At 43.4% G+C, this 22,306-nt stretch overlaps 1 protein-coding gene across 1 annotated transcript in view; it reads right to left on the bottom strand.

Annotated features, from left to right (window-relative positions):
- ank3b (ankyrin 3b) overlaps positions 1-22,306 on the bottom strand; it is a 754,597-nt gene that overhangs the window by 19,207 nt on the left and 713,084 nt on the right. The window contains exons 37-38 of the mRNA XM_041209573.1: positions 11,703-11,834; positions 3,375-3,518 (exon numbers count right to left, since the gene is read on the bottom strand). Coding sequence (XP_041065507.1) covers positions 3,375-3,518; positions 11,703-11,834 — 276 coding nt within the window. The remainder of the gene's footprint in view (positions 1-3,374; positions 3,519-11,702; positions 11,835-22,306) is intronic.

Raw genomic sequence — 22,306 nt, 5'->3', positions numbered from 1 at the left:
TCAGGATTCAATGTCAGAGGCTTGTTTTTTTTTATTCTTTGATGGGACGTGGGTGTCACAGGCAAGGCCAGTATTTGTTGCCCATCACTAACTGCCCTTGAACTGAGTGCCTTGCTAGGCCATTTCAGAGCACAGTTAAGAGCCAACCACTGGAGTCACATGTGGGATTTTATTTCCCTAAAGGGCATGAGTGAACCAGAAGGGTTTTTACAACAATCAATGATTGTTTCATGGTCACCATTGCTGAGACTAGCTTTCAATTCTAAATTTAATTAATTGAATTTAAATTTCACTAGCTGCTGTGGTGGGATTTGAACCCAAGTCCACAGAGCATTAGCCTGGGCATCTGGATTACCGGTCCAATGACATTACCACTAATGCCACCATCTCCCTGTTCTGTTCTATTTCTCAGTTCTGTTTTTATGAGCCTGATAAGCAATGATAAACAAAAAAACAGCAGGCAAAGAAATGTTAAGCTCCATGCTGGTGGCAAATGTACAAAAGTGGGCAACCCCATGGAAAGTTCCAATTTTCTGGCCATTTAAAAAATGCTGCCTGTTGAATTTTTCTAATGAGTGCTCAATCCATCCACCAGATTAGTTGGCAGCTCAGGCTTTTGAGAATGAAGTACTCCCCACATTGCATGTCAAATTCATTGGCGCATTCATACTGATCTAATGGGTTGGGTGGTTCAGGACGGGCTGATTGAGAAAGGCAGAGTCTTCATTTAAAGGGCAGCTGCTGGAAATTTTCTGCTCCATAGCAATGGACTTGGTGCAAGGGTACTAGTAACAGTGGGAAAGGGAAAGATTTTGGTTGACCAATTATTTATCCGGGGGGGGGGGGGGGGTGACGTGAGGCAAGCCCTCAACGCTCACCACTCTGCAACACAGATCTCTTGTTCCAGGCAAAGCTACCTCATTAGTGACAGTAGCTATGTGCCTGAGGACGCTGTTCAGCAGCATTATTGTTGTGCTATCCCCTTCCACAAGGCCTCTGACCAAGATCCCCACTGTACTGTCAATTTATTTCTTAGCCAATTTTCATGAGTCTGTCTTGGCTCAGGTTAGCACTGGGGACAGCTGAAAAGGCATCACGGGCCTTGCATGTGAGCCGCCATGCCCATATTATGATTGGCTGATGGGAGATGCCTACTTTTGGCATCTTCTTCCATACTCAATGCCCCACGTGTTCCTGGGTACGAGTGTTGCCACATGAAGTTGCCTGCTTCGCCTCTGAGTCCTTGCAGTAGAGTATTCAACAGCTGGCCTGCAAAACTGTTAGCCCCGACTCTGCATTAGCCCAGTGGTGCATCAATTCTGTCTAGTTTACATCTGCCTTATTCACCTTCCTCCTAACTGCAGCTCATCAGTTGTCCCATGACTAATGTCTCTCCCCTTCTCATTGGCTGGCCAAGCTGTATGGGAGAGAATAACCCTGATTTTGGGTCACATAATGAAATGGCAAAATTATTGGGGGGAGTTTTAACTTGATATGCCTGGGGGAAAACAGGCAGGCCCTAAGCACCTACCCATGTCCCTAACTTCTTGCTTTTCTATAATGTCGCCTTTCGGTGATATCTGAAGACATGGCATCAGGATCCGTTTGTAAACTGGCATCAAGGATACCCTATACCTTCACCCCACCACTGGCAGCCATGCTTTCAGCCATCCAGGCCCTACGGTCTGGAGTACTTTCTCTAAACCTTTACATTTCTCTCTTTCATCTTTTAAGACCCTTCTTGTTTTAATCATCCATCCCAATTAAAGCTTTTTTTGGTTCGGTGTCAGTTTTTTGCCTGATTAGGTTTCTGTGAAGGGCCTTGAACATTTGTTCTCTGTTAAAGAAGCTGCACTGTTGTTAGCAAATTACTTCCATAGTTTATTCGAACACTTCACACAATGCTTAAATGGAGGCACTTGGAGCTATATGTTCTCCAGTTAATGTCTAGTTGCCAATGCCCAGGTATTTTTCCATGTTATGGTGCCCATGGTTTACACTGTCCCATAAATAACTGGGTACTAGTTAAAGAAACGATTAGTAAATTAACATGGCCCATCATTCGTCTTGGCCTTTAAACCAACATTTTGGATAAGTCCTCAGATTTGCAAACCATAGACAACATATAGGCCTACACATAAACCATAGACAACATATAGGCCTACATATAAACCATAGACAACATATAGGCCTACATATAAACCATAGACAACATATAGGCCTACATATAAACCATAGACAACATATAGGCCTACATTTAAACCGTAGACAACATATTGGCCTACATATTTCTCGAATGATTGGGAACAATGAGGAGCTGACAGCAAGACAAGGAGGAAGATACAAAAGGAAGTTTCTATGAGAAGATTTCAGGTGCAGTGGATTTTGTTGATCATAATGACTGCAGTGAGGGGGAGACTTTGGTGAACTTGAGCACAATTACACAGATAAGCATACTGATTAAAAGGAAATGAGAAAGAAAATGATTTGAAATGGTCATCATTGTATTAGCTTGTAGACAAAGAAATAATAATCATACAATCAAAACTGTATCTTAACATGAAGGGGCCAATATAAAAATTGGGGAATGGGAAGGACTGGAATGGGAGTAGGAGTGGCACAATAAATGAAATCCAATTTACTCATTAGCAGGAGGAGCACAATCAGCAGAGCTTCCCAAAGTCAGCAGAGAGAACGGCAGAGATAGTCGGATCTTGGCACAGGAGAGGGGTGCCGGGCAGGTTCAGAGAGGATGAGTGACAAAGTGCAGAAGAAGAAGCTACAACGGAGAAGCTCGATCTGTGTAAAACAATCGTAAGATAACTGAAACATCAGAAATAAAGGCCAAAAAGGCAAGGGCACTGGCATTTTACACTTACTAACTTACTGACCACTAGATCATAATTGCAATCAGGATTAAATTTTGGTACCTTCTGGTCAGAGCTCTACATGCTGGGAGTGTATGCAAAGAGCGGAGTTGTGGAGATGGTGCATCCACAGTATTTCCCGGTTTGGCATTTGAACAAGTGGAAACTTCTGCTGGGTCCACTGTCCTCTGTGTCGAAACTCTCATTACATGCTGCCAGCAGGAAGCTCTGCACCAGCAACTTAATGTTGTGAAATCGATATTACAGCACATAAATGCATAGTAAATACAACGCAACAGAATAAATTCCAGCTAAAGTAAGGTTCTGAGCTTCAGTATCAACAATGAGTTTTTCAAAGTATTACTGAGGTTTTAATGCTATCTTTATCTTGCATCTATTTTGCAGTTGGGGCTATCACCAAAGACTGAAAGGGTTCAAGATAAATGGATTGACCAGCACTTTACATTAACCACTCTTCAAACAGGAGAGAAAAGATAGTAAAGTTACCGTCTGACTGGTCCAAGAAAACACAGCTATCGTCAGCAAAACTTCTTGTGCCAGAAACATTACCATAGTCAAATATTGGGCCTTCTAGTAAAGTCACAATGTCCATTCGGTTAATCTTTTTGAGGACTTTGCTTAAGGCATCAGCTGCAGAAAGAAAGATATGTTAACCATGTACCAAGATCCAAAACACTCAGTCATGAGCAGCACTGCATTTCTAATAGCTAACCGGACTAGATTCATTCTGAAAGGCAGCACTTTGGTGAACAGCCCAACAATATACTCATCTTCTCATCAGGGCCATACTGCAAATCTTCTTTCTAAATAAATTAGACCTTTACTTCAGCAGGATAATCTTCTAAAGGGCCCCTAATGACCAGCCTTTAAAATGAATTGTGCTTATGTTCTGATAAAGGATGATAATGGTCACAAAACCAGATTTCTGCCCAGGAAATTAGTTGGAAATGGATTGGTTGGGGAACCCAGGACAAAAGGTACGATTTTAAAATCAAAGTTAGACCATTTAAGAATGCAATCAGGAACATTTCTTTAGAACCTGTTTCAAAAAGCTGCCCATGTTGGGTCAAGACTGAGATTGGTATATTTTATTAGGAAAGATTATGAAGGATAATGAGCTAAGGTGGATAAATTATGGAATACTGTCCACTTGCCCGGGTAAGTGTAGCACCAACAACACTCAAGAAACCTGACACCATCCAGTACAGCTACAACACTGGCATCTACCCAACAATGTGGAAAATTGCCCAGGTATGTCCTGTACACAAAAAGCAGGACAAATCCAACCTGGCCAATCACAGCCCCATCAGTCTCTCGATCATCAGTAAAGTAATGGAAGGGATCATCAACAGTGCTATCAAACAGCACTTGTTCAGCAAAAACCTGCTCACTGACGCTCAGTTTGGGTTCTGCCAGGGTCACTCAGCTCCTGATCTCATTACAGCCTTGCTTCAAACATGGACAGAACAGCTGAGCTCCTGAGGTGAGGTGAGAGTGACTGTCCTTGACACCAAAGCAGCGTTTGACCGAGAGTGACATCAAGGAGGCCTGGAAGTCAATGGGAATAGGGTAAAAATCTCCACTGGTTGGAGTCATACCTAGCCCAAAGGAAGATGGTTGTGGTTGTTGGAGGTCAGTCGTCTCAGTTCCAGGTCATACTGCAGGAGCTCCTTGAGGTAGTGACCTCAGCCCAACCATCTTCAGCTGCTGCATCAATGACACATCTTCCCTCATAAAGTTAAATTGGGGATGTTTGCTGATGATTGTATAATGTTCAGCACCATTCGCAACTTCTCAGATACTGAAGCAGCCCATGTCCAAATGCAGCAAGACCTGGATAATATCCGTGCTTAGGCTGACAATTGGCAAGTAACATTCGCGCCACACAAGTGTCAGGCAATGACCATCTCCAACAAGACAGAATCCAACCATCGCCCCTTGATATTCAACGGCATTACCATCACTGAATCCCCCACTATCAACATCATGGGAGTTACCATTGACCAGAAGCTGAACTGGACTATCCATATAAATACTGTGGCTACAAGAACAGGTCAGAGGCTAGGAATCCTGCAATAAGTAACTCACCTCCTGACTCCCCAAAGCCTGTCCACCATCTACAAGGCACAAGTCAGGAGTGTGATGGAATACTCCCTACTTGCCTGGATGAGTGCAGCTCCCACAACACTCTAGAAGCTTTACACCGTCCAGAACATAGCAGGCTGCTTGATTGGCACCACATCCACAAACTTTCATTCCCTCAACCACCGACGAACAGTAGCAACAGTGTGTACCATCTACAAGATGCACTGCAGAAACTCACCAAGGCTCCTTAGACAGTACCTTCCAAACTCATGACCGCTACCATCTAGAAGGACAGGGGCAGCAGATAAAAGGGAATACCACCAGCTGGAAGTTCCCCTCCAAGCCACTCACCATCCTGACTTGGAAATATATCGCTGGTCCTTCACTGTTGCTGGGTCAAAATCCTGGAACTCCCTCCCTAACAGCACTGTGGGTGTACCTACACTGCAGGGACTGCAACGGTTCAAGTAGGAAGCTCATCACCACCTTCTCAAGGGCAATTAAGGATGGGCAATAAATGCCGGCCCAGCCAGTGATGCCCACATTCCATAAATGAATAAAAAAGTTATGATATAGATCAGTCATGATCTAATAAGTTCGAGGGCCTGAATTACTGCCTCCTGTTCCTATTTCTCACGATAGTTGTTTTATACAGAGAGTATATCATCCTGTAATTCTTGAATGTGTCAGTTGGGGACCCAAAAGTTATACAAAACACTGTCTGAAACTCTTTTTCATCCACCATTTCCTGAAATATTTTTCGCCCAAAATTACATATTTCACAAGAACATGATTATAGTTAGCCAGTTAACCGCACTCTAACTCCTTCATTGGTATTTTTACATCAAGGCCCAAACTTTTTCCAAAAGCCTGGGCCTTATCTTGGACTTGATATTTTTGCTCAGGCCTGTAACCCTTTGACATTCAACCAGCAAAACTGATTAAGACAATGTGCTTTCTTTTAGACACATGACAGAGTACAGTATGGTGTGCGTGTGTGTCACAGCACTGGGATCCGTGTGTGAGCACGGTGGGGGATGGTGTGTGTGTGTGACAGCATGGGCTGCATGTGAGAAAGTGAGGGACACAGAAGACTAATGATTACAAATCTGTTGCAGCTTTTATTGTGCTCGACACATTTCAGAAAGTGCATGAAGCCATTGTAATTGTAATTCTCATTGTAATGCAATTTATTCTTCATAACAATTATTTCGATTTGAAGTAAACGGTCTCTGCTTTTTTTCATTCTTTCATGTGCTGTTGAGCATTGCTGTCTGGGCCAGCATTTATTGCCAAACCCCTATTTGCTCTTGAGAAGGTGGTGGTGAGCTGCCTTCTTGAATTGCTGCAACGCTGATAGGAAGGGAGTTCCAGGATTTTGACCCAGTGACAGTGAAGGAACGGCGATATATTTCCAAGTCAGGATGGTATGTGGCTTGGAGGGGAATTTCCAAGTGGTGGTGTTCCCATTTATCTGCTGCCCTTGTCCATCTAGATGGTAACGATCGTGGTTTTGGAAGCTGCTGTTGGAGGAGCCTTGATGAGTTGCTACAATGTATCTTGTGGATGGTACACACTGCTGCTGATGTGCCATGGTGATGGAGGGAATGAATGTTGAAGATAGTGCATGTGATGCCAGTCAAGCAGGCTGCTTTGTCTCAGATGGTATTAAGCTTCTTGAGTGTTGTGGGAGCTGCACTCATCCAGACCAGTGGGTAGTATTCCATCACACTCCTGACTTGTGAGGTGTTGATGGTGGACGGGCTTTGGAGAGTTAGGAGGAGAGTTATCACAGAATTCCAGGCCTCTGACCTGCTCTTGTGTGTCAGCCAAGGCTCAAATGGTAGAACTCTCTCCTCTGAGTCACAAGGTTTTGAGTTCAGGTCCACTTTAGGGACCTGAGACAATAATCAAAGCTGAACCTTCAGTGCAGTACTGAAGGAGTGCTGCACTATTGAAAGTGGCATCTTTCATATTAATCTATTTGCCTACTTGGGCAGATGTGAATTATCCCACAGCACTATTTCTAAGAAAAGCAGTTATTCCTGCTGCCCTGACTAATATTTATCCTCCAACATCATCACAGATAGGGATTATCTGCTCATTTTCACACTGCTGTTTGAGCAAGTTTGCTTTGCACATATCAGCTGTCGGGTCTTCTACATTACAACTGTGAGCACACTTTAAAAGTACTTCCTTGGCTGTAGAAATGTTTCATTCATCTGGTGGTTATGAAAAACGCTACACAAATGAGAGTCTTTGGCCTTTGTTGGGACCACATTACTTTTATGGTCGATCCAGTAAAGTTTCTGGTCAATGGTAACTCACTGGATGATGAAGGTGGGGGATTCAATGATGGCAATGTCACTGAACATTAAAAGGGAGAAGGTTAGATACTTTCTTGTTGGAGATGGTCATTGCCTGGTACTTGTGCGGCACAGATTTTATCTGCTACTTATTAGCCCAAGCCTGAATGTTGTTCAGATCTTGCTTTTTTAAAATTCATTTTGGGGATGTGGGCATCACTGGCTGGGCCAGCATTTATTGCCCATCTCTAACTGCCCTTGAGAAGGTGGTGGTGATCTGCCTCCTTGAACCGCTGTACTCCATGTGGTGCAGGTACACCCTCAGTGCTGTTGGGAAGGGAGTTCCAGGATTTTGACCCAGCTCAGCGATAGTGAAGGAACGGTGATATATTTCCAAGTCAGGATGGTAAGTGACTTGGAGGGAAACTTCCAGGTGGTGGTGTTCACATCTATCTGCTGCCCTTGTCCTTCTAGATGGTAGTGGTCGTGGGTTTGGAAGATGCTGTCGAAGAAGCCTTGGTGAATTCCTACAGTGCATCTTGTAGTTGGTACACACTGCTGCTACTGTGCATCAGTGGTGGAAGGAGTGAATGTTTGTGGATGTGGTGCCAATCAAGCGGGCTGCTTTGTCCTGGATGGTGTCCAGCTTCTAGAGTGTTGTGGGAGCTGCACTCATCCAGGCAAGTGGGGAGCATTCCATCACGCTCCTGACTTGTACCTTGTAGATGATGGACAAGGCTTTGGGGAGTCAGGAGGTGAGTTACTCATCACAGGATTCCTAGCCTCTGACCTGTTCTTGTAGCCACAGTATTTATATGGATAGTCCAGTTCAGCTTCTGGTCAATGGTAACTCCCATGATGTTGATAGTGGGGGATTTAGTGATGGTAATGCCATTGAACATCAAAAGGTGATGGTTGGATTCTCACTTGTTGGAGATGGTCATTGCCTGACACTTCTGTGGCTGGAATGTTTCTTGCCAATTGGCAGCCCAAGCCTGGATATTGTCCAGGTCTTGCTGCATTTGGACATGGACTGCTTCAGTCTCTGAGGAGTCGCGAATAGTGCTGAACATTGTGCAAGCATTAGCGAACATTCCTACTTCTGACCTTATGATGGAAGGAAGGCCATTGATGAAGTTGCTGATGGTTGGGCCAAGGACACTACCCTGAGGAACTCCTGCAGTGATGTTCTGCAGCTGAGATGACTGACCCCCAACAACCACAACCATCTTCCTTTGTGCTAGGTATGACTCCAACCAGTGGAGAGTTTGCACCCTGATTCCAACTGACTCCAGTTTCGCTAGGGCTCCTTGATGCCACACTCGGTCAAATGCTACCTTGATATCAAGGGCAGTCACTCTCACCTCACCTCTGGAGTTCATCTCTTTTGTCTTTTTGAACCAAGGCTGTAATGAGGTCAGGAGCTGACTGACCCTGGCAGAGCCCAAACGACGCATCGGTGAGCAGGTTATAGAAAGAAAACAGCAAGTGCTAGAAAAATTCAGCAGATCTGGCAGCATCTGTGGAGAGAGAAACAGAGTTAACATTTCGAGTCCAATATGACCCTTCTTCGGAACTGGGCAGTAGCCAGTTCTGAAGAGTTGTATTGGACCCAAAACGTTAACTCTGATTTTCTCTCCACAGATGCTGCCAGATCTGCTGGACATTTCCAGCACTTTCTCCTCTTATTTCAGATTTCCAACATTGGCAGTGTATTTCTTTTATTTTAGGTGAGCAGGTTATTGCTGTGTAAAAGGCACTTGATTGCATCGTGACAACACTGTAGATCATTTTACTGATGATCGAAAGTAGACTGGTGGGGCAGTAATTGGCCAGGTTGGATTTGTCCTAATCTTTGTGTACAGGACATGCCTGGGTAACTTACCACATAGCCAGGTGGGTGCCAGTGTTGTAGCTGTACTGGAACAGCTTGGCTAGGGGCATGGCAAGTTCTGGAGCACAAATCTTCAGTACTATTGCCGGAATGTTGTCAGGGCCCATAGACCTTGCAGTATCCAATGCCTTCAGCCGTTCCTTGATATCATGTGGCATGAATCGAACTGGCTGAAGACTGGTATCTGTGATGCTGAGGACCTTAGGGAGAGACTGATGGATCATCCGCTTGGCACTTCTGGTTGAAGGTGGTTGCAAAATACTTCAGCCTTGTCCTTTCCACTGATGTGTTGGGCTTCCCCATCATTGAGGATGGGAATGTTTGTTGAACCTCCTCCTCTGGTTAGCAGTTTATTTGTTAACCACTATTCATGACTGGATACGACAGGACTACAGAGCTTTGATCTGATCCATTGGTTGTGGAATTGCTTAGCTCCTCTCTATTACTTGCTGCTTCTGCTGTTAAACATACATCTAAGTCCTGTGTTGTAGCTTCACCAGGTTGACTCCTCATTTTTAGGTGTACCTGGTGCTGCTCCTGGCATGCTCTCTTGCACCCCTCACTGAATTAGGTTGTAATGGTTGAGTGAGGGATATGCTGGACCAAGTTTACAGATTATGACAGTATTCAATTCTGCTGCTGCCACAGCACCTCATGGATGCCCAGTTTTGAGATGCTAGATCTGTTCTAAATCTATCCCATTGAGCACGGTAGTAGTGCCACACAACACGATGGAGGGTATCCTCAGTGGGAACACAGGACTTTGCCTCCACAAGGACTGCGCAGTGGTCACTTCTACCAATACTGTTGTGGACAGATAGATCCACGACAGGTAGATTGGTGAGAATGAGATCAAGTAGGTCTTCCCCTCCGTTGGTTTCCTCACCACCTTCTACAGGTCCAGGCTAGCAGCCATGTCCTTCATGACTCAGCCAGCTTGGTTAGTAGTGGTGCTACTGAGCCACTCTTGATGAACATTGAGGAGGCCCTCCACCTCGAGAACATTCTGTGCCCTTGTGACCCTCAGTGCATCCTCCAAGTGGTGTTCAACATGGAGGAGCATTGATTCATCAGTGGAGGTGGGGGGGTGGAAGGGGGAGGTAGGTGGTAATCAGCGGGAAGTTTCCTTGCCTATGTTTGATCTGGTACCATGAGACTTCATGGAGTCTATGTTGAGGACCCACAGGGCAACTCCTTCCCGACTGTATGCACCACTGTGCTGTCACCTTTGGTGGGCCTCTCCTGCTGGTGGGGCAGGACATACCCAGAAGTGATTGTAGTGATTGGTCCAATTGCTTAGGAGAGCAATTAAGTGTCAACCACATCCTGTGAGTTGGGAGTCACATGTGGGCCAGACCAGGTAAAGATAGCAGGTTTCATTCCTTAAAGGAAATTAGGTGAAACCAGATGTTTTTTTTTAACCACAGTCCAGTAGTTTCATGATTTGATTCCAGTATATTAATGGAATGTAAATACCATCAGCTGCCATGGTGGGATTTGAACTTGTGTCCCAAGAGCATTAGCCTGGGCCTCTGGATTACTGGCATCACCACCTCTCCACCTTCCCCACTTATATCAACTGATCATCAATTGTGGTAGATTGACAGAAAAGGTAAATATTCTAATTGCCTCATTAAACTGCTTCTTTTTAAGAATAAAACAAATGAATTGTATTGTAAAAGTTCTAATTACTTTCCTGATGATAGTAATTAAAATGTTCACACTTGTAGGAAAACAGTCCAGATCCAGTGCTGGCCTATATGGAAGCCTTCAAATCCCATGCTGGCTGATTTGGGATCACCTCCAAATTCAGTGCTGGCCTATATGGAAGTCTCCAAATCCAGTGCTGGCCTATATGGAAGCCTTCAAATCCAGTGTTGGCTGATATGGGAACACCTCAAAATCCAGTGCTGGCCTATATGGAAGTCTCCAAATCCAGTGCCATCAAACTCACTCTCTGCCTATCCCTTCACATCTGACAAACAGGAATCTATCAGTGAACCAACTCATACTCAATGACTAGTTTGGCAAATTGCAGTCCCGCACATTTCTGTCAATCTGAGTGTCATTGTGACACAAAATTAAAGGATCACTCATCCCTCACTATATCACCCAATACCAGGATCTTTTCTCAGTGGTCTCAAACCCCAGGACTATTCCCCCATGCAACTAAACCCCAATCTTCCATCCCCAGTCCTGCTACCAGATAGTTATCATGAATTGGTGTATTTTGCATACCATCTTTATGTATGCCATTTCACTATTTCACAGATTATTGTGCAGTTATACAATTCAATTCCCAGAGCATCAGTAAACATTTCAGAATATAAACTACGAAAAATATAAAAATAGAGAATTCTTATAATGCAGCAAGTTTAGATCTAGAATGCATTGTCAAGAGGATGGTGGAAGGAGGTTCAATTGTAATTTTTGAAAGGGAGTTGGATATATATACATAGAATTTATGATTGTGTGTAAGATTTTTTATCACACATGCACACACTTTACTTCCATATCCTTTTAACTTACTTGTAGCATCTTTTCCATCTCGAAGGACCCATTTCTTTAACAATATAAAGCTCTGAGTAGTCAGAGAGTTTGGATTTTCAACCCGAATCTGATTTATATCATCAACGGAGAAGTTCAATTCTCTCGCCAGCTCTGGAAGAACAATAAATGGGAAGAGAAAGTTAATTTCTTGTTTTCCTCCTTGCAACACAGTCATTGTCTACAAGCCAAACATTGAGTTACTGCAGGGAAGGAATGACTGTCCTATTTATATTGAAGGCAGGCATAAAGGAAAGAAAAACACTCCCAGCCCAACACCTCTGTTGCCCTCACTCCAGTTTTTTGCTTATTCCTGGCCTTTCTGCTCCACTGCTAGGAGTCAACCCTCTACCCATTACACCCATGCTCCCACGTGGGATTCACTTCCAAAGTCTCTTTTGCCTTGCCTCCTCTCTCCCCAATCTTCAAAATGCCAAGAAGCCATCTATCAAAATGCATCCTTTGGCCTCCCTCTCCCAACAAGTTTTTGCTTGGTGCCCACTTCCTCCTCCACCCACCACCCCTGTCCAGAATGCACTGGAGACCGGCAGCTCTATCAGACAAGGCAAATTGCTCAGAACCTGAAACAGACTCGCATTCAATGTCAAAAGCTGAAGATGTGGATTTGATCTGAGGCAGCTTGAAAATAGAAAAGCTGGAGTCCTAAAGAATGCTGATGAGAGAATGGAAAGTCTCTCTACTTATTGCAGCATCAACCATTCCTGGATCAACTAAGGTTAACAGCCCTGCAATATCTGTGTTCCTAAACATTGACCCTCCTTATCCTCTTCCCCATTTAGTGAAGTGTGGGTACTGTTATAATGTGGACTCATTCTCTCTGATAATCACAGTCAGACTATCTAAAATGGCTTCAAACAAAACTTTCAGTCAGGAAAGAGGCAGCAAGATATTAAATTGCCAAGGTTTTGCCAAAGTTCATTTGCTTTTACTGTTTACAGCAATGAGCGCCTCACTCTGTTCATTGTTACAGCTGGTAATGTGCTAATATTGCATTCTGTAACTTGTTCACTGTGTAGGTTTTAATTTCCCCCAGTAGGGAGTTCACTACCATCTTCCATCATGCACTTACACAGACCAAATTCAAGAACAACTTATTAGGCAGCAGGACATCACTTTGCTGCTCGTATGGCATTCCTTGAATATGTGGCACTCATTATCATTATGTTCCCTCCTTTCCGTCAACAGCGAAGGCTGCAGCCCATTCAACATTCAGATGGTACAAAGCCACTGGCAAAGTATTGCATGAGTTTAAGGCTAATTTTCTGTGGAGTCTTCATGACGTACACGTTTGGAGGGAGCCCAGGGCTGTGGTTACCATTTTATGGTGGAAGGTGGCAGGGGAAGATAAAAGTCAGAGTGTACGGCTGCAAGACACCCCGCACCCCCTCACCGTATCTGCACAGGAATGTGTCTAGAGCGAGTTATAATGGCAAGTTGGATAAAACACAATGGAGTTTGTGCTTCTGCTGTTTTTGAGGAACACATAACCAATTAAGCGCCTCATTTGAAATGGGCATTACTACCCCACTGTAACAAAAACAAACCAAATCTTTAAAGGAAACTCAGTAATTCAAATTAAAATGACATTCCTGAGGTTGTTAATGCACAATGAACAATGTCTCCCCAACCCCAAGCAACCATTGGTTACGTAAGGCCTCAGTGGTAACCACTCGCTCCCTCTCCAGGGACACCCGGGCAGGGACCTAGCTGCAAAAGAGAGGCAGGTAGTCTGGCTGAATGACCCCTTTGACCACCTGGACCTATTAATGTCTACCTTGGCTAGGCCAGGTGCATGCCCACTCCCCTCCGCACCGGGTGGTCAAAGGTCGGGAGGGTGGAGCTAAGCACAGTCAGAAATTGAGGAAGAGCCCCTTCAGATAATGGAAGAGGGGCTCCAAATGTATAAATATGAAACACAAACTCCTCTAGGCTGCAGGAGTTACAGGCAGTCCGGGAATCGGCTTAACCGTTTTGCCACATACAGTGGCAAAATTATATATTGCATAGAATTTGCAGCCATAAACAGGTCATTGAGCCCAACTGGTCCATACTGGTGTTTATGTTTCACATGAGCTGCCATCCTGTTTAACATTTCACCCCAGTGACCACATCATTCTATTTCTTTCTCTCTCTTGTACTTATCTAGCTTCCCATTAAATGCATCTATATTATTCACCTCAACCACTCCATGTGGTCGTGAGTCTCACAGTCTTACCACTCTGTATTGGATTTATTAGTGACTGTCTTACCTTTATGACTTCTATCATTGATCTCCCCTAAAAATGGAAGCATCCTCTCTGCGTTCACCCTATTAAACCTGCTCATAATTTTAAAGACCTCTATCAGGTCATGCCTCAGTCTTCCTAGGAGAGAAAAGGTGAATTTCCATTTACCACACAATCAATCGAACAAATTAAACTCCCCATCACTTTGTAATCTCCGCTGCGTTACCTCACAAACACAATGTTGTCCCAGTGCCAACTGATTAGCTGAAAATGTACAAATACCTCTAAAAAAATACATAATGCAATGTTTTCCTCAACTGAGCGATCAGTGGTCGTTAACGAGCAGGCCCACAGCAACACAATCCAGCTCAACACTAGTATTTGCTTCTACAACTGCATAAAATCCTATTCTACTGGAAAACACAATGGCTTCAAATAAAAAAAACATCTACTGAGATTTGTTCAAAATAAAAATCACCATGTATAAAAGGGGTGACAGAGCCAAGGCGACACCATAGAATAGATCGCCAGTTTGGGGAATCAGCAGCTATGCATTTAAAAGGAGAAGGGATGTTATTTCATTGAGGATCATAGGTTCTAGTCTGGACTCCAGAGACACGTAATCCAGGCTGAGATTTCAGTACAGTACTAGAATCTGTTGTTAGGCATAGAGTGACTGAGCATTTGGACAAATACGAACTGATCAGAGAGAGCCAGCGTGTATCTATAATGGACAAATCACATCTAACAAAACCAGATGAATTTTTTGAGAAGGTGTTAATGTGATAAATAAGAGAATGACTCTGGATGTTATTCATATGTACTTTCAGAAAGCATTCAACAAGGTTCCACGTAAGAGACTGTTAACAAAACTTGGGGCGCACTTACTTGGATAACCAATTGGCCTGTATAGGAATTGGTTAGGAGGTAGGAGGACAGTGAGTAAGGAAAACGGGTATGTACTCAAGCTGGTAGGATGGGACTCATGATATCCCCCAGCTATCTATACAGGGTCGCAGGTTTACACATTATTAATAAATTACTTGGATGAAGGAATAGCCATATATCCAAGTTTGCTGACAACCCTAAGTTCGGTAGCACAGTAAATGATGAAATGGGAGCAGAAAGTCGCAAAGGAACGCTGATCAATTAAGTGATTGGACAAAACCTTGACAGGTGGAGTTCAGTGTATGGAAGTTTGAGGTCATCCACTTTAAACCTAAGAAAGGTGGATTAGAATATTTTCTTAATGCAGGAATCTAGGAACTGGATGAGCAAAGATTTAGGCATCAAAAATACAAAAATCACTAAAAGCCAGTGATCAGGTAAAAAAAAACCCACAAATTTAAAACCCTAAAGCAATGTTGACCTTTATATCAAGGAGGCTGGAATATAAATGGGCTCAGTTCTGGACATCGCACCTCAGGAAGTATACACTGGCAATGGAGGGAATGCAGTGTAGATTCACCAGAATGATACTGGCTATAAAAGGTTATCTGGTCATCACATTGTTGTTTGTGAAATCTTGCTGTGCACAAATTGGCTACTGTGCTTCTGTACTATAATGGTGACTTCAAAAATAATTAAATTGGCTGTAAAGTGCTTTAGGGTATTGCCCTGAGGATGAGAAAGGTGCTACATTAATGCAAGTTTTCTAAATGTGAAGTGGTTAATTTTTATTTTCAACAAGTCTGATAAATGTATATAATTGTCCTGCACCCCATTCATCAGTGACACAAAGGTAAAAATCTGACAGAGCTGCACATTTCAAAATAGCTTGTGTCCAACCTGATATTGACCCATTCTAACTGGTTGTTGTTGTCAGACAAATACCACATTGTAACTGATTATTCTACACACTCTAAGACTGTGCATCAGATCAGGATTGCTTGTTTCATCACTATTTCTCAAAGAATAAGAGGATGAATATCCCTTACTGAAACAGTTCATGTTATTATGATTTGCCTCATTATTTATTAGTTATTGTGCCTATTGGTGGGAGCTCACTCAGTGTCGGGCAGACAGGAAAGCTCAAGTTTACACATAATACTGCTAAACGCCTCCAATCAAGCAGGACTCCACGAGGGATTGTAGAGTCAGTCAGTGCTTACCTGGACCGTAGTCCACCAAAAGCAGACAGCAACTGCAAGGGCAGCAGGAGCCTGAAACACCTCTCGCGAATGCTCACACTGCTTCCATGGACTCCACCAATCTCTAAGAGACTTCCCGTTCAACTCGCCTTGGTGAGTTTCTGCAGTGCATCTTGAAGATGGTACACACTGCTGCTAGTGTGCATAGGTGGTGACAAGAGTGAAAGATAGTGAATGAGGTGCCAATCCAGTGGGCTGTGTTGTTCTGGATGGTGTTGAGTTTCAGGAGTGTTATTGGAGCTGCACTCATTCAGGCAAGTGGAGAATATTCCATCACACTCCTGACTTGTCACAGGCTGTTGCAATAGTGTCAGGAGCCAGGGTTGAAGGAGTCATCCTTCTAAACCACCTAGTCTTAGAAAACTCAAGCACAGAAGATGAGATTACTTTAAAGTGGACGGGTTGGACTGGATTTTCATCCTTGAGGCGGGTTTAAGACCATAAGATGTAGGAGCAGAAGTAGGCTACTCTGTCCATCGAGTCTGCTCCACTCAATGAGACCATGGCTGATCTGATAATCTTCAACTCCACTTTCCTGCCACTGGGTGGTGGGAGTCGGAAAATGTCCTGCCTGGGCTCACCCACCTTGGAACAAAGTGCCAGCAAAGGTGGGATTTCCGTTCTTGGGGGTGCGCATGCGTGCTGGAGTTGGGCCTGCTGCCTCCGGAAAGAGTTCGGGGGCAACAACATGGGCTTCCGGGGATGGAGCTGGGCTGCTGAAAAGTCTCGCTAGTTGGAATGATGACAGCAAAAAGAAGAACAGGCCTCTAGCCCTTGCCGCCCAAATACTCCCAATGCCCAACTCGTGCCACCTGCATATGGATACATAATGAGGCCTGGCTGAGAGCCCAGATATCCATCAGTCTGCTGAAACAGCTGCGCCCCAGGGAAAATTTTTTCAACTATTGGGACTTTAAAGGGTCCGGATGATTGACACTTTTATAGGGCTGTAGTGAAAGCAGTTTTTTTTTTAAAGTAGAAAATTATGAATGAATGATTGTTTTTTTTAAAAAGCTTTTTCATACATCCTATTGTTACCATTAGGTTTAATAGTTCTGTACAGAGCGTATAGTGGGAGAATGGGCCTGGAAGTGCCACTGCTTGGCATGGGGGGTATGGGTAAGACCCTTTGAACTTACCTTTCAAAAGGATCCCTCATCCAGACTATGGATCATGACACCGCTGATGGGCCACAAACCATGAGTCATTTTAAAGCTGGCCCAACTCCACAAAAATTGCAGGGGACTAGGAGACCCCTATCCCCATGATGGACCTGGCCAGGTTAGGAGTGTAGGGTGGGGGCTCATGACATGCACCAACCCACACACACTTAACCAACACCGGTGAAAATTGGGAGTTCCGAGAATGGGATTGGGAATGCCAAAATGGGGTCCTGGCCGCCATTTTTTCCCTTCCATGGAGTCTCCGACTCTCTGAAAATCCAGCCCATTATGTCTGGTACCTGGGAAGAGCGCATTCCTCTGCATGATTGCTGCACAACTGCCTCTTGTATATTGATGGAAAGAAAACCTTTGCAGCTCACAAAGCCATGGGATTATAATGGACGCCATCACTGGCGCCCTAGACTTTGGAATATGGCAACACAGGGGGAGGGGAGTCAACTCATCCTGCTGCCTCTTTTTTTCCTGGGGAAATGTGATGAAAGTGTACAATGTATCCGTAACCTGTTTGATACATCTGTGCTCGCTAGGTTTACTGGTATTGCTCAGAATGAACCTGAAGCTTGCAAGGCTGTGGTGACCTTGACTGCCATCTTGGTGGTGGAGTTTACCCAAAGGGTAAGTCCGTCACAGTCAGCCTGGGCGAAGAGAAGCCTGGAAGATAAGCTTTCCTTAGGCGTTCCCATGGAGTGGTATATTTGCAGCCATGTATATTGGAAAGTCTGGAAAATATTTACAGTCGAAACATTTTGCCCTGTAAACACATTGAACAAGTCTCAATGCCATAAGGACACACCGCATGGCACCAGATATAAAATTTTTAATTATGCAAAAACAATAGCCATTAAAATGTCTTAAAGCGCTTCTCACAATAAATTATTTTGAAGTTCAATGGCTATTGCTTTGCTCTGTAGATGAACAATCTTTTGTTAGAAACATCCCACAAGGAGCAAAATGAGATAAGTAACCTACTTTTTAGTTGAGGGGAAAATATTGTCCGGAAACCAAGCAAATTTTTCTTAAAATACCACCATGGGATCGTGAATGACCTGAACTTCTCAAACACACAAGCAGGAGCTCATTTTAAAATAATATTGAAGGATAGCACTTGCAACAAAATGGGCATTCCTTTATTCACACACTGGAATGTCAATCTAGATTTGATCTCCAAACCTTGACATGGACTGGAACTCATAAGTCTCTGGCTCATTGGTAGGACAATTGCCCTATAAAGCCCATCAGGCACACAATTTAACTCTGCAGCTGTGGAAATATTCACAAACTATTAACAACCTGTAACAAGCTAAAGTCAAAACTTTTCTCACTTTTTACCAGCCTTTTGTTGAACACCATCTTTTGGAGAAATATGAACACTCAGATTCATACTAAACATGGACAAAGTCACCTGTTGGCACTTTCATCCAATATTACACAACTTTTTTCTAACATCTTCTTCAATAAGTTTAGCAAAAGAGAGAGATGTCAGGTCCTTTGTTTCAAAATCAGAATATTTCTTAAAGCTGAATAATTAGGAAAATAGCACAATAACTGAATGATAGCCAGGCCTACAAATTTGGCTCTGTCTAATGATTCTACTGGATTAGATAAACATCACGATAAGAATGTAAGAAATAGGAGCAGGATTGGGCTATTTCACCCTTCAAGCCTGCTCCATCATTCAAATAAGATCATGGCTGTGGCTCAACTCCACTTTCCTGCCTGCCCCATAACCCTTAACTCCTTGGTAGGTCAAAAATCTGCCTAACTCAACCGTGGATATATTCAATGGCTCAGCCTCCACCGCTCTCTGGGATAGTCAATTCCAAAGATTAATGACCCCCTGAGAGAAGAAATTCCTCATCTCTGTCTTAAATGGGAGACCCCTTATTTTGCAATTGCCTCCTTGTTCTGGATTCCCCCATGAGAGGAAGCATCCTCACTGTCAAACTCTCTCAGAATATCATATGTTTCAAAAAGATCACCTCTCATTCTTTTAAAGTCCAATGAGTATAGACCCATCCTGAGGCAACAGCGTCTGGCATGCCCTCAAGTTTGAAAAAAAAGGAGGGGAAATTAAATAATAACACCACAGGAAAATCGTGAGGTGATTGGCTAGTTAGCATTGCTGCTGTTTCCCTTTTTCCAATGATAGGGACTGAGTCTAAGCCAACTGAAGAGAAAGGAGTAGCTGATGAGTCTTACCTTTTGTTTTTAAGTAAGGTTAATTAGTATTAATAAAGGTTTATTATTAGCATTAAGGTTTAATGGAATGAAAAGGATAATAGCAATATGGATATGAAGCTGGCTGAGTGACAGGAAAGAGAGTAGTAGTTAATGGATTTTTTTTTGGAGTGCAGGAAGGTTTGTAGTGGAATTTCCCAGGGGTCAGTGTTGGGTCCCTTGCTCTTCCTGATATATATTAATGACCTGGAGCTTGGTATACAGCGCACAATTTCAAAATTTGCAGATAATACGAAGCATGGAAGCATTATGAACTGTGAGGAGGATAGTGCAGAACTTCAAAAGGACATTGACAAGTTGGTGGAATGCAGAGGCAAGTGGCAGATGAAATTCAATGCAGGGAAGTGTGAAGGGATTCATTTTGGTTGGAAGAATATGGAGGGACAGTATAAAATAAAGGGTACAATTTTAAAGGGTATAGGGGAGCAGGGGCACCTGGGTGTATATGTGCATAAGTCACTGAAGGTGGAAGGACAGATGGAGAAAGCAGTTAATAACAAATACAGTATTCTGGACTTTATTAATAGGGGCATAGAGTACAAGAGCAAGTTATGTTAAACTTGTATAAAACAGTGGTTCAGCCTCAACTGTAGTATTGTGCCCAATTTTGGGCACTGTCATTTAAGGAGGATGTGAAGGCATTGGATAGAGGGCAGAAAAGAGTCACAAGAATGGTCCAAGTGATGTGTAACTTTAGTTATGTAGATAGATTGGAGAAGTTGGGACTTTTTCTCTTGGAGAGGAGATTTGATAGTAGTATTCAAATACATGAGGGGTCCGGACAGAGCAGATAGGGAGAAAATGTTCCCACTGATGAAAGGATCAAGAACAAGAGGGCACAGAGCTAAAGTGACTGGCAAAAGAAGCAACAGAGAGGTGAGGAGGAAGTTTTTCATGCAGCCTGAGAGTGTGGTGGAGACAGGCTCAATTGATGTATCCAACAAGGAGTTGGATTGTTATTTGAAAAGAAAGAATATGCAGGGTTACAGGGAGAAAGTGGCGGAGCGGCACTAGGTGAATTGCTCATTTGGAGAGCCAGTGCAGACACGACGGACCGAATGGCCTCCTTCTGAAACTGCGCTACAATAGTTTGGTGATTCTGTGAACCTGCTCTACCTTTCCTCATAAGAAAACCCCTTCATCCCAGTAACCAACCTAATAAACCTCCTCTGAACTCCCCCCAATGGAAATTTACCACTCCTTAAGAAAGGAGACCAATATAGTATACAGGACTCCAGGTGTGGTCTCACCAATGCCCTGTAGAGATCTAACCAGACTTATTTACTTTTATACTCCATCCCTCTTGCAATAAAGATCAATATTCCATTTGCCTTCCTAATTACTTGCTGTATCTGCATGCTAATTTTTGTGATTCATGTACAAGGACACCCAGATACCTTTGTGGCACAACATTCTGCAGTCTCTCTCCACTTAAATAACATTCTGCCTATCTATTCTTCCTGTCAAAGTAGACTACCTCACACTTTCCCACATCATGGTCCATTTGCCAATCTTTTTCCCACTCACTTAACCTATCTATATTTCTTTGCGGGCACTTTGTATCCTCCTCACACCTTATTTTCCTGCCTATCTTTGCATCAGCAGCAAAGTTGGCCACAATACAATTGGTCCTTTCATTTAAGTCATTAATGTAGAGTGTAAATAGTTCAGGCGCTAGCACTTGTCCCAGTGGCACTCCACTAGTTACAGTCTGCCAACCTGAAAATGACCCATTTATCTTGAACAAAAACAGAATTACCTGGAAAAACTCAGCAGGTCCGGCAGCATCGGCGGAGAAGAAAAGAGTTGACGTTTCGAGTCCTCATGACCCTTCGACAGAACTTTGATTTCCAGCATCCGCAGTTTTTTTGTTTTTATCTCTCCATTTATCTTGACTCTGTTTTCTGTGGGATAGTCAATCCTCTCTTCATACTAATAAATCATCCCTAGCACCATGACCTCTTACCTTGTGTAGTAACCTTTTATGTGACACCTTATTGAATTCCTTTTGGAAATTCAAATACACTGCATCTACAAGTTCTCCTTTATCCACCCTGCTTGCTACATCCTCAAAGGACACCAACAAATCTGTCAAACATGATTTATTTTTCATAAAACCAGATTGACTCTGCCTGATTGTATTCTGATTTTCTAAATGGCCTGCCACTACTGCCTTAATAATGGATTCTAGCATTTTCCCAATGACAGATATTAGACTAACTGCCTATAGCTTTCTGTCTCCCTCTTTTCTTGAATAAAAGTGATCACTTTACATTAGCATCTGCAGCACACAAGGTGGTCATTTGTCACATTGTGTCTGTTCCGGCTCTTTTGAAGAACTATCCAATAGGTCCCACTCCCCTGCTCTTTCCCTGTAGCCCTGAAAAATGCTTCTAAGTATACATCCCATTCCCTTTTGAAAGTTGCCATGAATCTGTTCCTAACACCCACTATTCTCCCACCCAACTTTTCAAGCAGTGCATTCTAGATCATAACAACTCACTACCTCATCACTCCCAGTTCTTTTGCTAATTATTTTAAATACATGTCCTTCTGCCACTCAGAGTAAAAGACAAGGTTGAAGCATTTTTCAACCATCTTCAGTCAGAAGTGCCGAGTGGATTATCTATCTCGGCCTCCTCTTGAGGCTCCCATCATCACAGATGCCAATCTTCAGCCAATTTAGTTCACTCCATGGGATATCAGGAAATGGCTGAAAGCACTGGATATTCCAAAGGCTAAGGGTCCTGACAGCTTCACAGCAACAG

The sequence above is a fragment of the Carcharodon carcharias genome, chromosome 17, assembly GCF_017639515.1.
Source record: "Carcharodon carcharias isolate sCarCar2 chromosome 17, sCarCar2.pri, whole genome shotgun sequence".
Lineage (NCBI taxonomy): Eukaryota > Metazoa > Chordata > Chondrichthyes > Lamniformes > Lamnidae > Carcharodon > Carcharodon carcharias.
Note: the sequence above shows the minus strand (reverse complement) of the source record. Positions and strands in the feature narration are given on the sequence as shown.